General features: G+C 39.4%; 1 protein-coding gene across 2 annotated transcripts in view; it reads right to left on the bottom strand.

The window, feature by feature from the left end:
* PRKAR1B (protein kinase cAMP-dependent type I regulatory subunit beta) overlaps positions 1-12747 on the bottom strand; it is a 108394-nt gene that overhangs the window by 32731 nt on the left and 62916 nt on the right. For both annotated transcript variants that reach the window (XM_026083104.1, XM_026083105.1), the window contains exons 5-7: positions 11572-11633; positions 10786-10832; positions 1254-1412 (exon numbers count right to left, since the gene is read on the bottom strand). In XM_026083104.1, the coding sequence (XP_025938889.1) occupies positions 1254-1412; positions 10786-10832; positions 11572-11633 (268 nt within the window). The remainder of the gene's footprint in view (positions 1-1253; positions 1413-10785; positions 10833-11571; positions 11634-12747) is intronic.

Below are 12747 nucleotides of genomic sequence, written 5' to 3'. Positions count from 1 at the left end.
TTATCCATGAAAGAGAAAATGGTCTGCTTCTCATTATTATACCTCTAACTTGTCTTGGAGCTACCAGCCTGAATCTTCTGGGATAGAGTATATTTCCATCAGACATACTCTCCTAGACTCAGTGTGATATTCATCTTTGTGATACACAACTCTGTCCATGAAATACAGAGTGAAAAGCAGTAACATTTCATACAGACAACAGTCATCAGAAAGTATAAATAAAGATTGCTTTTATATGTTGTCACATAAGAACTAATTATCCAAATGTAAAATCTACTCAACCCTTTTGCTAATTTTTCTATTATCCATGACATCGCTGGAACTATGTACAATCTCAAAACACACATTCCTTCATTACTCTGAGAAATAGTACAGTTTCCTTCAGGTCTGAATGAAACAATGCAGCTTTCAGAGTCAACTCCTACTGAGAAAGAGGCTTTAAATAAAGTTATCTATCTGTAAATTATCAAGAAGAAAGAAATATTTTATGGAGAAGGAAAAGATATGCACACTGACATCAGAAACAAGCTGTCATAAAAAAAAAGTCAAGACATTGCTAAAGTTAATTATCTGCCAAAGGTTCCATTATAAACCCACAACTGACAGCAAATCCATAGTCTAGCACACACTCCAGATGCCCAGAGGATCTGTTGAGCTTTACTGCAGAGATTGGGGAGTTTGAAAGCAGTGGAGCCATGAATTGTTAGCAAAAACTCTCTGCGGCTGTGCATCCTATCAGATGTGTGGCTGTGCACTGACTAGCAGAGATGGAGTGTGTAGTCTCACTGAGACTTATTTTAGCAGACCACAATTTCCCTAGTATCGCCTGCTTAGAAGAGTTTACAGTAACAGTTCAAAGACCATACAGGCAAGAGGTAGTGCTGAAAGACATTCATTTAGAGATTCATGATAAGAAGGAGAGCACATGCATTAGCTCCAGTGGGTCTTGGAGGCCTCCTGAAGTTTTCATACGTCAATGCACTTATTCATGTGTTAATAATATTGTTACTCAAGGGGATTTCTGACTCGGCACCTTTCTGCTGAATCTTACCACCTTTTACTTTAGTCTACCTAATTTAGTTTCATAATGTTATTGTCATATACTCTCTATTTTATTTGGAAACATAGGCTGCAGAGCTTTTTATTATCTATGTAATTTGAACACAGAATAGAAGTGCTGTGTACAGTTCTGGCACTACGAAAGAAACTAAAAAACACCAGCTCTACAAACAAGTCATTCTCCGTAAACTTACCATCAAAATGCGTCTGTAGCTGTCTCTGTCGATGCCCCAAAGTTTGAGATCTGTCTTGGCCTTGACCGTAGCAGCCCTGGGTGTTCCATAGATCAGTGCAAGCTCCCCAAAGCTGCCTCCTTCTCCAATGCTGGTGACCCATTCTCCATTGACATAAACCTAACACACAAAACGGAGAGAGAAGCAAAAACAGTTTGGGGACTCCTCCTACTGCCAGTTACCTAAAAAGCTCTTAGTAATTTCCTTTCTAATAGTCAATGCTGGAGACGCAGAAAGAAAACAATAGCATAACAGTTTCCTCAGTCAGCCACAAAAGAGGGCAACAACCTGCTTTGTGGACGGAATTTCAAGTCATCTTGCTTCAGTACAATGACTGTATTTACTCTCTAAATTTTCAGCTCCCATGGTTGACTGGCATCAAGTTTTCCTTCTTGTGTTCAAGGCTCAGACAATCGACAAGCAGAATTGCCACAACTTTTGGCTTTTTAATAACACTGTCAGACTTGAAGGGGATTTGCTGATATGTGTAATGAGGTTTGCTGAAAAACACTATGGCCATGAAACAAAAAACAATCAAAACAGGGAGACATCTTCTGAAAAGGAACATTTTTTTCTTCTCTAAGTTTAGTGTCTCCAACAGCCATTTAAGGATAACTATTGAAATCTCTCTCTGCCTTAGTGAAGAATACTAAGTGCTTTGGATCTGAGAAGCTATACACAGAATTATCCTTTATATTTAACTCATGCATCAGTCTACAGAACTTACGAAGCAGTATTTGACCCACAGCCTTTTTAGATAACATCTCTTCCCAAAACCCGGAATGGATTGATTCAGCTATTCGCAGCATTTTTCCTGGATGACATATAATTTGAGCAGAAGTCTTACACTTGTGTGCTATGTAAAACCTCCACTGGAGAAAGGGGGACTTGTGCAGGTGCTTTCCACTGGGCTGAATTTTCTTCTCTATTCATTGACAATACAGCTTATGAGACATAATAGTGTATTCTAAGACCAGTACGGATTGTGTATTATGCAGCTTGCTTGTAGCCTTGCTGCTATAAACCTACACAATAAACCCTTTTCATTCTGTTGATGTGTCAGTGGGTTTAGAGAGTAGGAAAGGCTGTGTGCATTTATCCAGTGCAGAATATATCCCAATGTGTTACACACCAAATACAACAGCAATCAACCAGAATGAATTTCATTTGTTTGGCAGTTCGTGACGAGAAATATTATCAAGAAAACATGCAGGTATTCTCAACTTAAGCAGGAAACTATGGCAAAGAAAGAAACCATAACCTACTACCAATTACTGAGTAACAGACTAGAAGTTTTTAAAAATACATAAACTAAGGCTATGCTTAAGCTAGGCATGAGAAAAGACGGTGACCAAAACAAATGAACCGGGGTCAAAATTCAAAGAAGTGTCAGTATTAATTTTATTTCTGTCTTCATTTTATGCTGAAAAGGCATGTTAGGAACTACAACTGAAATCAATCCCAATTTACCTTCCCAATATCCAATTAAGATCCGATCCAGCTCCTGCTGAGCTCAGTGAAAAGCTGGTTCAGTAGGAGCTAGATGAGGCCATGGAGCAGTTCAGCTGATCAGGAGACCTCTGGGATGAATGTAACAGCTGAAAAGGAGCAGTATTAGCATCAGTGCTCAACTATGGATGAGCTTATGGATCTTTGTGTTCCTGGAGCATCTGAGGATCAAGAGGCTGAAATAAAGGGTAAAAATAATCCAAAATGGCAGACTGCCAAGAAAGACTTCAGGCTGCAAAAGTTGTTTGTAGCTTAATTTTTTTGCCACTGTAGAACGAGTGTCACGTAAGACAGGCAGGAGAACAGTAACAGTGTTTCCTTTCAAGCTTTCACATGCGCTGCAAAAAGAAAGTCTCCCAGAATATCGAGTCTACTGATTCTCCTCATGATGAAACAACTGAAAGCAAGAAAGACGTTTTAAAAATCCATGACAAACCCAAGCACTTTGCTGGTATGTGAAACAAGCAGCTAGTACTGTGAGTCCTGCATCCTGTCTGTGAGGGAAAAATGGATGAATAAAATGAGGATTCTGAAAGGCTGGTAACTTAATGAGAATTTATGAATTTTTTTAGATTCAAGCAGTCCATTGCAAAATTTGCTAGATGTGTACTTGAAAGTAGGGGTGCCCTCTTACTGTGGGGCATTTTACTGGATGGACCAAGTGGTTTGCTACTGTAAAGTAATTCATGTCCTCAGTAAAAATGTGAGCCAAAGGCTTAGGGCCAATGAGGAAAGTAAAAGATTTTAGTGAGTTTTTAACCAGATCCTGAATGTCAACTGCCATTGCATCCTTGACTCATTTTCAGCACAAAAGAAAATGTGTTTCTATATACTCTTTTGTTCAAGAGCACAGTTTTTCTTATTGAATAAGAGGTGGTACGGTAAAATGACTTGCTGAGGCAAGGGCTATTTCATTAAGGGACCTAAAGCAGAGTTTCAATTATAAGTGGGGAAGTCAACTCATTCCAACAGCTATTTTTTAGCAATATGGTGATATTTCGTGTTAAAGTAGTATGTTATATGACTGCAGCTCAGAGAGAGGAATTAAGCTGGTGAAACTCAAGGTAGAGCAAGTAAAGGACAGACATTTATTGCTGCATGGTTGTTATAAAGAGAGGCTACTACTAAACTGCTCCAAGACATCTTTATTTTTACTATCTCACTTGAAAAGACTCCCCAAAACATGCTTGACGTGTAGCCTGTAAACAGTTTATGCAAATGGTCCTTCTCCCACCCTAGGTGTGTCAGGTTTAAAGTTCTCTGAAGTGAAACCAAATCAGTGATCTGACAGTCTTCGGGGGCAGCGTTCACTCCCCCAATAAAAATGCTATTTCCAATACCAATCTCCAAAAAACAAAACAGCATACAAATAACTATTCTTTTTTTTTTTTTTTTTTTAAGAGGAAAGCCATTGTACCTCATTATCGGGAATAGCCTAAGTCAACAATAAACTTTTGTCTTCATGATGGTGTTAAAGTACATTGATGATATATTACAATGCCATTCTGCCCTTTAGCAGAGAGTTCAGCCCCACTGTGATTCCTTTTAAAACAGTTTTTTTTTTTTTTTTTTTTTAAAAGGAGAATGGAAAGTAGCTCTATTTGTAAGGTGTGGGAAGTAAAGCTATTTTAGGCTGAGAGCCGCTTATGAAAGCCAATGTTATATGGCAGCAGCTCAGAAGATCTCCTTTATCCCCCAAAATACTGGGCTGAGGTTTTGGCTTATGCAGTTTTAGGCATCCGTGAACCCTACCCAAAGTAGCCAGTATGCACTGAATTATTCCTAGGTGTTACTTGAACTGCTGATCACAGCTGCATGAGAGTTGGATCCTTCTTCTTTCATGCAGCTGAAGAGGAATGTGTAACTGCCGATGCCCAAATACAAAGGGGACTAAAGAGACCAGAACCTGCTACTTTCCACACATCGGAAGTACTCTAGATTTCCACCGATTTCCATCATTTAGTACAAGCACTGCAATTTTTGTGGGCTTAAAAATCACACAACTTTGTTCACTTTGTTAGTTTTTTAGGAGGCAAATGGGAAAAATCTACAAACATCAGCAATTCCTTCCCTCATAGCCTGTGATATACATATGTGCTAATTGCGAGAGAAAATGCAATGAGTCACACAGTGCTCAATGTACTAGGAATGCGTCTTGGCCTCATTCATCTTCGTGTTGTCTAGAGAAGCAAAATGTAATCTTACCACTAACAGTAATATATAACTAATTTACTTAGCAAGGAGGATATGATCATAAAACTCTGTGCCTCATAGGAGTGAATTTACTTTTACTGAGTCTTTAATTTTGTATTGCTGTTTTCAAGTTAACTTTTAGCATTTTTTGCTGACACTCTGTGATCTACACGGACAATATAATTTGTTCCAGGCATTGCAACTTTCAGATCTTAAATCTCCTCCCCTCCCTGGGATCTGTTTGTAATAATTTGTGCTTTGTGTCTTGTCAAGCCTTAATATTTGTTATCCAAAAATGAAGATGAGACTTATTTCTTCTTGGAAAAATAAACAAGTCTTAGACACGAAGGGTATTTATATGTGGGTAACTTTCTCAAATACAGCCAGTATTTTCTTAGTCTTCAAGCTAATATATTTATACTATCTTAAGAATCCTTAAAAATTCAAAGATGAAAACAACAAAATTTAAAAATTTCTGTTTAAAATTTCCAAAAGCATCCTTCTGAAATTAGAAAGGTGTCACCCAGGAAGAATATTAATGATGGAGGAACTCAAACGAAAAGCAACCTATGGAAACTAACAGTAAAACAGAACTAGTTTCAAAATCCAGCACTATTCTTCACAAAAACCACTATGTAATATTCATTTTGTTTATACAAACTAGACAATCTGTATATACAATTAAGGGCTTCAAAGAGATCTGACCTACAATCAGAAGATAATCTATTGTCCACAATATTGATTTAGAGTTCCAAATATAACTCAATACAGTAAACACATAAGTTATTTAAGAAAAAAATGCTGAAACGTTTTAATGTTGATTTTCAGCATGCTATATTTTGGCTGCTATTGTTTTACAAGAAGGAAACCTGAAAATGCCTGCAGAAAGAGGTGCTGTGATATTAAATAGAATAGGAAGTTGTTGAGTCTAAAAAAAAATACATCTGTTTTAAAAGAGTAGTTGACACTGCTTTTTAAAGTAAAAAAATGTGAGGTTATAAGATTAAAATAATAAACAGGAAGTCATTTTTATATTTAGAAATATGGATTAGAGATTTTTGCAAGACACATACTTTAGCAGGTACTTTCAACATCTTTACTGGACACTATAATTTAAGCTTTGCCAGATACTTTTTGGCATACGTTCACATTTCTCTGAGCAGAAAAGCTTCCGGTAGACGATTGACCTCTGAGACATAAAACCTCAAGCCATTATCTACCTAGTATAAACTTTATCCATAGGCAGGGCCAAACCATGAGGTAATGATTCTCCTCCAACAAGTGACAATCTATTACCGTGCTGCCCCTAAGCAGCCAAGGAGGAAGGCTGTGACTGATAGTGCTATAACGTCCCTTCCACACCATTGTTTGCTTTGGCCAGGGACTAAACCGCACCTGGCTTGTAGTACCCAGTGTACGAGGGGAACAAACCCAGGTTGCTCCCAGACCTACCTCCTCCTGATCTCCTCCTCACCAATGGCGGCCTGGGAAGTAGTGCAAAGCAGCGAGGTGATGGCTTACTCCCCTTTCAGCTGAGCGACTACACAAGGCAGATGACCAGCTGCCCTAAAGAAAGTCTCTGAAAATAACAGCCAGCAGTCAAGAACCTTTCTTGGTCAAAGCTTGTGCTTCCTTTGAGGACACTTTGATTTCTTTAAAGTCAGGTAACAGGGCTACCAGCACCTCCATGGATGGCCATTTTGATTGACTTCACATCAGTTGCCAAATACCTGCAAATCTTCATCCCTGCCAGAGGGAAGTGATATTAATAAAACCCTCCTTTACATATGAAAATTTGTGCTTTTCTCCCTTAGCCCATGGTTCATGTTGAGCTGGGCAGTGTGCTTGCCAAATGAATGGTATTGTATCTTATTTTGCTGTCTGTAGCGATAACTGGTAAATGTACAGTTCCTTTATGTCATGGATATGCTAACAGTGCTTATTTATACCCTAAGCAAGTGTGAACACTGAAGATAAAATGTTATTATATTTAAGAACATATTATTAAATTGTACTTAAAATTTGACCCAGATTATTTCTAAGGGAAATCATCAGAAACCTCTTACTTGTTCTTTGGGGCATCTATTCCAATGCTCTAACAGTAAATAACACGTGATTACATGTGTGTGTGTGTGTGGGGGGGTCGTTTGTTTGTTTTACTCAAAACACTGCATGCTACTTTCGTTATTCTGATTTTGTTGTTGGTTTGTTTTTGGTTGCTTGGTTGATGGATTTTTTTTTTGTTCTGCCCTGACTTTCTTTCAGGGGATGGAAATTTTATGATGGCAATCGCCATCTCCTTTACGTGCATCTTTGCATGCGTATGGAAAACCTGGTTGTTTATCAGTCATGATGTTCTCAGAGTAAATTGCTCCTTAAATCCACAGTCCTGTTATATCTGCCACTTCTGTGCAGATCACAAAAATGATGAAAGTAGATAGCGTGGCCAGGGGTTAAAAGGCCTCAACGCATATGCCAACACCAGCTGAACTAGGCAGAAAATGGCTTGAGGCTTTAAGTCTCGGGGTCAATTGTCTACTCTCCAAGCAGCTCTTTTTCTTGGAGAAGTGTGGAAGCATGCCAAAAAGGTATCTGGCAAGGCTTAAATGAACTGCAGCTCACTTACTAGCAGCCTGGATTTTCTTCAGACAATAAGGATTTTAGCACTGCTGCCCAGAAAGTGGAAGAACTTTGTTTTGGGGAGCACCATATATAGTGTGACAGCGCACACCTATGGGATCTGGAAGCTGCTGCTTTATACAGAAGCAAGTTACTGTGCACGAGCCACGGCACTGAGTGCCCTGGTCCAGATTTTGTGCAGGGAGGGGAAAAAAGGCTCCCTTCCCTGCATGTTTCGCAGCACAGGGAGGTACCACAGGCGCCACAGGTAATTTCTGTAGTTACCATGGGGTAGCTGAAGCGCAGTAAATTGCTGCTGGATTTCTTGTCCCTTCCACAGCACCTTGTAAATGAATTCAGTGTGTTTTTTGGCTGAAGATGTAGGATAGGCTTAGGGAGGAGAGAATATCCGGCTGAACAGATGGGGACAACAGTGGTAAGGTGCAACCGAATGAAGGAAGGGGGGGTCAGAGGCGGCATTATGAGAGCTGGCCACATGCAGACTTCTGCATGCAGCTTACAGGGTTGGGAGGTTTGGCTGTCACTGGAATATGCTCAATCAAAATGGCATCTCCTAAGCCCTGTTAGGATGTACTTGTCCCACAGCCCACGGCTGAGAAGCGCCTGTACACATACCTGAGAAGCGTCAGGATGACGTTATTACTGTCCATCTGCCCATTCTGACCATTTTCCTAACAGGTACAAGCTGATTTCGGCTACTAGGGGAACTGGGGTTGAGGATGCTTGTGAAAGTGAATTTATGATCTATTCAGAGAATCACAGCTATTATAAGCAGCTTCATTTATTCCCTAGAAAATCTCCTGTTGCAAATCTCCTAGACTAGCCAGGAAACACGTATAAGAGGGAGGGCTGCAAAACAGCCTGTATCATACATACCTGGCTGGAGGACTGCAAACTCTTTAGAATGCAAAGAAAAATTCTGCCTTCAACTCTAACAGTGTAAAACAAAGCTGTGCACTTTGATCTTTGTTCATCAAAACAGTGAGTGAGCCTGTCTCTGTTCAGGAAAGTACTCATGGGATCAGTTAACTTTAAACATATGAGTCCCACTGAAGGCAACAGAATTATTCACTTGCTTAAGGGCAGACCGGCGCTTAGGTACCTTATCAAATCAGGGGCTTGAGATAAAATTTTCAAAAATATCTATGCAGCTTCAGAGCCTACATGTAATTGCACTGCATTGGGACTGAAGCCACTTAGTTACTGTGGTAATTTTTTCAATTTTATCCCAAATTCTATCTCAGAAACCTCCAAGGCCCTTGAAACTTCCTGGGAACCAAATATAAGATTATTCAGAATAAGACCTTCATGAACTAAAGAGACCATTAACAAAAAATGATCTGGACACATGTCTCTTCTTGGGCTATCTGTGGTCACACTTATTTACAAAACAATTTCAACCTTCCATTAAAAAACAAGGAAAACCTCTGATACACCACTTACATGATGTAGTAAAGGGACCTCTGAGACAGATGACAGGACATACCTGGAAAGGAAACTAAGATGCCCTTTTACCTGACAGAGAATACAGCAGCTGGTACTGTAAAGAAGTGCTTCTCAACTTCTGCAGAGCCAAGGCCACCTTGGTCACTGCTGGCAACCACCAGTTAGAGAAAATCCATAAACCATCTTGTGCAACAGTTTTGCAAGCAGACGCAAAGCTGGCTGGATCCTGGGCATTTATTTTCCTCATTTGGTCAGTACTGTGTGTTTAAGAGGGATACGTACATACGGCAGATTTCTTTTTTGCAACTAATTGCAAGAGTTTTGCAGACCATTTTCTGATGTCATTCAGACCCCCCGCCCCCGTCCCTGAGACAAACATTGAAGAATACTTTCCTAAAGGGTCCAAGCAAGAACAGATTATTTTTAAAGAGGATTAATCTATAACTTCAATATGTGCATTTGCGTATGTCTGCGGATCTGATTCAAAGCCAGTGAAGTCATTAAACTCAGTATTGGGCTCGAACAAATTATTTTAAGCCTGAATTTTAGCACTGTTCTATAAATATTGCCCTTTTATTTTCTGGCACTGCCGATGTGGCAATGTTTGCTATTGAGAGGTATGCTTGATAGGAACAATGAGTCAGGCGGATTTCCTGAGAAGCAACTTCCAGAAGCAGAGGCAGCAAGTGAGGTTTCTCAAATCCCAACAATACCAATTAGATGGTCTCCTGACACAAACAGACTTCTAAAAAAATAACTTTTCACTAAAATAACTGTATGCCTCCTGCCTGGATTTAAAATAAATCACTTTCTTCTTTAAATACTCCAAACAAAACGCATCTGGGTGCCTGAATGCCAACACTGCTAATGAGCAAACCCAACCTACCTGACAGTTGTGGATATACAAGGCATGATTTCTAGAGGATTCAGTCAAATGAGAACCACAGGAAACTGCAAAAAAATGAGTGCCACAGGAAACTGCAAAAAGGGTCAGTTCCATACAATAAGAAAATGATAAGACGTGAATAGATTAGGAATTGGAAGGCAGGTTCAGAAGGAAGCTTCTTTTCAAAGACTTGCTGATTAAACCACCACAAACTCCTGTAAACATTTTGTGGTCTAACAGTTCACTTTATACTTATAATAATCCTTGCTTTCTTAATATGCTGCATTGTTCATATACGTGAACCTAATTTCAAAAGCAAATTAAGGTTTCTAAAATGAAACTAGCTGCCTGAGGCTGTATCTCAATTTGAAAAAAAATGCACATGAGCTAAGCTAGCTGATTAAAGAAAATATTTTCCTTATGGTTCATCTGAACCCTCAGGTGCATTCCAGCATGGTGGCCTGCTCTGCCAAAGACTGCACACCTTCAGGTGTGGTTGGGCTTCTAAAGATAATGTCATTTGCTTGGTTTTGATACCGTATTTTCCTGCTTGGAATAAGCTACGATGTAAAACATGCCAATTACAAAATTATGCACAAATGACTTAACACAACAAAGGCCAACTAATGAGACCAATCCTGTGAAATCTGTTTCAAGAACAACGGAGACAGAACCACAGAATATTGCCAGAATCAAGCTGTATGCCAGTATCATGAGCAGAAAAATTTACCATGCAGATTCAGAATAAATACCAGACTGTAAAAGTATACTTTTTAAAAGGCAAATGCATGTTTCCAAATGAAGTGAATAAAAACTTACATCCACCTCGCCTTGGTCAATCACATAGAAGTTGTCTCCCTCGTCACCTAGAAGCAAAATGTAAATGATGATTGTTTCCTGAAGGTCTGCTAAACTGTAATTTCCTGTCTCCATATTTAATTTTCTGTACATATTTGCACAGGTTTGTACACCTGATTAATTAAAAGGGGATTCATTTTCTTAAACGTCCTTGCCTATTTTCCTTCATAAATAAAAATATCACTATGATTTATTCCTATTAATATCTTTCAATTGCATTAATTTATCTCTTTTGATTGATTCAACATTTGGTTCAGTATAAACACACAAGAGGCTTTAATAAACCCTGAGGACAATGAAGTCCTCCACAACATGCTGCAGGCATGCAGGTAAGTTGCCAAGTGTGATAACTGTGATACAGCAGGAGGTGTTGAATATTCCCAACAACCAGAGAAATATTTTCCATCTCTAATTACTCCCAGCAAGGCTGTGCCACCCTTACTCATTCTGAACTGTGCTTTACTTGCTGAGTAGCTTAACTTAAGAAATGAACATTTTTAAATAGAAGCGTATTCATTTGGCTAATTGTAGCGCTACAAAACCCTGGTGATGTACCAACGCCTCTGCAAATGTATAGCAAAAGACAGTCCTTGCATCAACGAACTTATGATATAGCTGTACACTTACAAGCTTCTGGAATATGGTCATTCTTCTCATTAAGCAAAGAGGATGAAATCTCAGATGGAGACAAGTGAATTGTACAATCTTAGTAAACATGCAAGGAAAAAAAACGAGGGGAAAAATTACCCTGTTGTATGACTGTTTCTCCTGCAATGTGTGTAACGGGGAACATGGCATCAAATATGTCACTGGAAAAGAAAAAAAACATTTGTTAATGAATCAGATTTATTTCTTAGACCTGCATTCATTGTTTCATTAAGTCTTCATTAACAGATTTTGCAGAAAAAGAAAAGGAAAATGTTAGTTGTGACTGCAAAGTAAGCCCCTGCTTGGCACAAAATCAAAATAACTAGTTTGGCACAATCTGTGGTTTAAAACTAAGTGAGACAGTGATTCAGTGCATGCTATTTTGAAAGAACTCCTGAATTATATGCATATAGGCCACTTCTTATAGCACTGCACAAACTAGCCAGCTTGAATATTTTATTGTCTAAACAGACAGATTTCAGATTTTCAGATGCAATCAGTATGTGTCACAGCAGTAATTGCTGGATGCCTAAACGGAAGCTTTACTCTTCTGAACATCTGGCCTCACATTTACAAGCAAAACCTGTTCCACAATGCAGAGTACATTTGGAAAGGTAGATGACTCTAAATTAACGTAGCATAAGAGCTGGCAAGAGGTTACACTTACAGTGCAGAGGATGGGAGGCCAAGCTCTGAAAATCTTAGTTAGACTTTAGTGAGTTACTAGTGAGAAGGGAATTTGACCAATGCTACAGAAACACTAAAGCTACAGAACAGCCTTGTACTCATTAATCATTGCTGAATTATACACCTTACTGTGCTCTTAAGCATACTGTCACATATCCTTAAAAGGCCAGGCAGAGCAGTAAGGGCGAGAATGCACCCTGCACCAACACTTTGGGCAACTTGCCCAAATCCAGTCCTTTGTTTATTGAGGGAGACAGCAGGCTCCCTGGAGCCAGGGCTTCCTTTCCCCACACCAGGTTTGGGGGAACCGATTCTGAGAAGCATGCACTGTACTGAGCCTGCCTCTCCCCACCTCTTTTCCCCTTCCTGTGCATCAGCATTAAGGGCGAAAGGAAATAGCTCCCCAACACAAACAAAAGGCAGCAAGGCAGAACCAGAACTAGTCCCTTCCCTGGTCTGGTCTAGGAATGGTCCATTCGTGGGCCACCTTTGATACAGGCGAGATGAAATGCTTCAGTCTGGGATGTAAAATGGAGCAAATTCCTCATAATTATAAACGAGTTCAAACAGTGACGGAAACTAAAATTT

Source organism: Apteryx rowi, unplaced genomic scaffold (genome assembly GCF_003343035.1).
Source record: "Apteryx rowi isolate R43461 unplaced genomic scaffold, aptRow1 scaffold_6, whole genome shotgun sequence".
Taxonomy (NCBI): domain Eukaryota; kingdom Metazoa; phylum Chordata; class Aves; order Apterygiformes; family Apterygidae; genus Apteryx; species Apteryx rowi.
The sequence above is the reverse complement of the archived record's forward strand: the minus strand, read 5'-3'. Positions and strand labels throughout refer to the sequence as shown.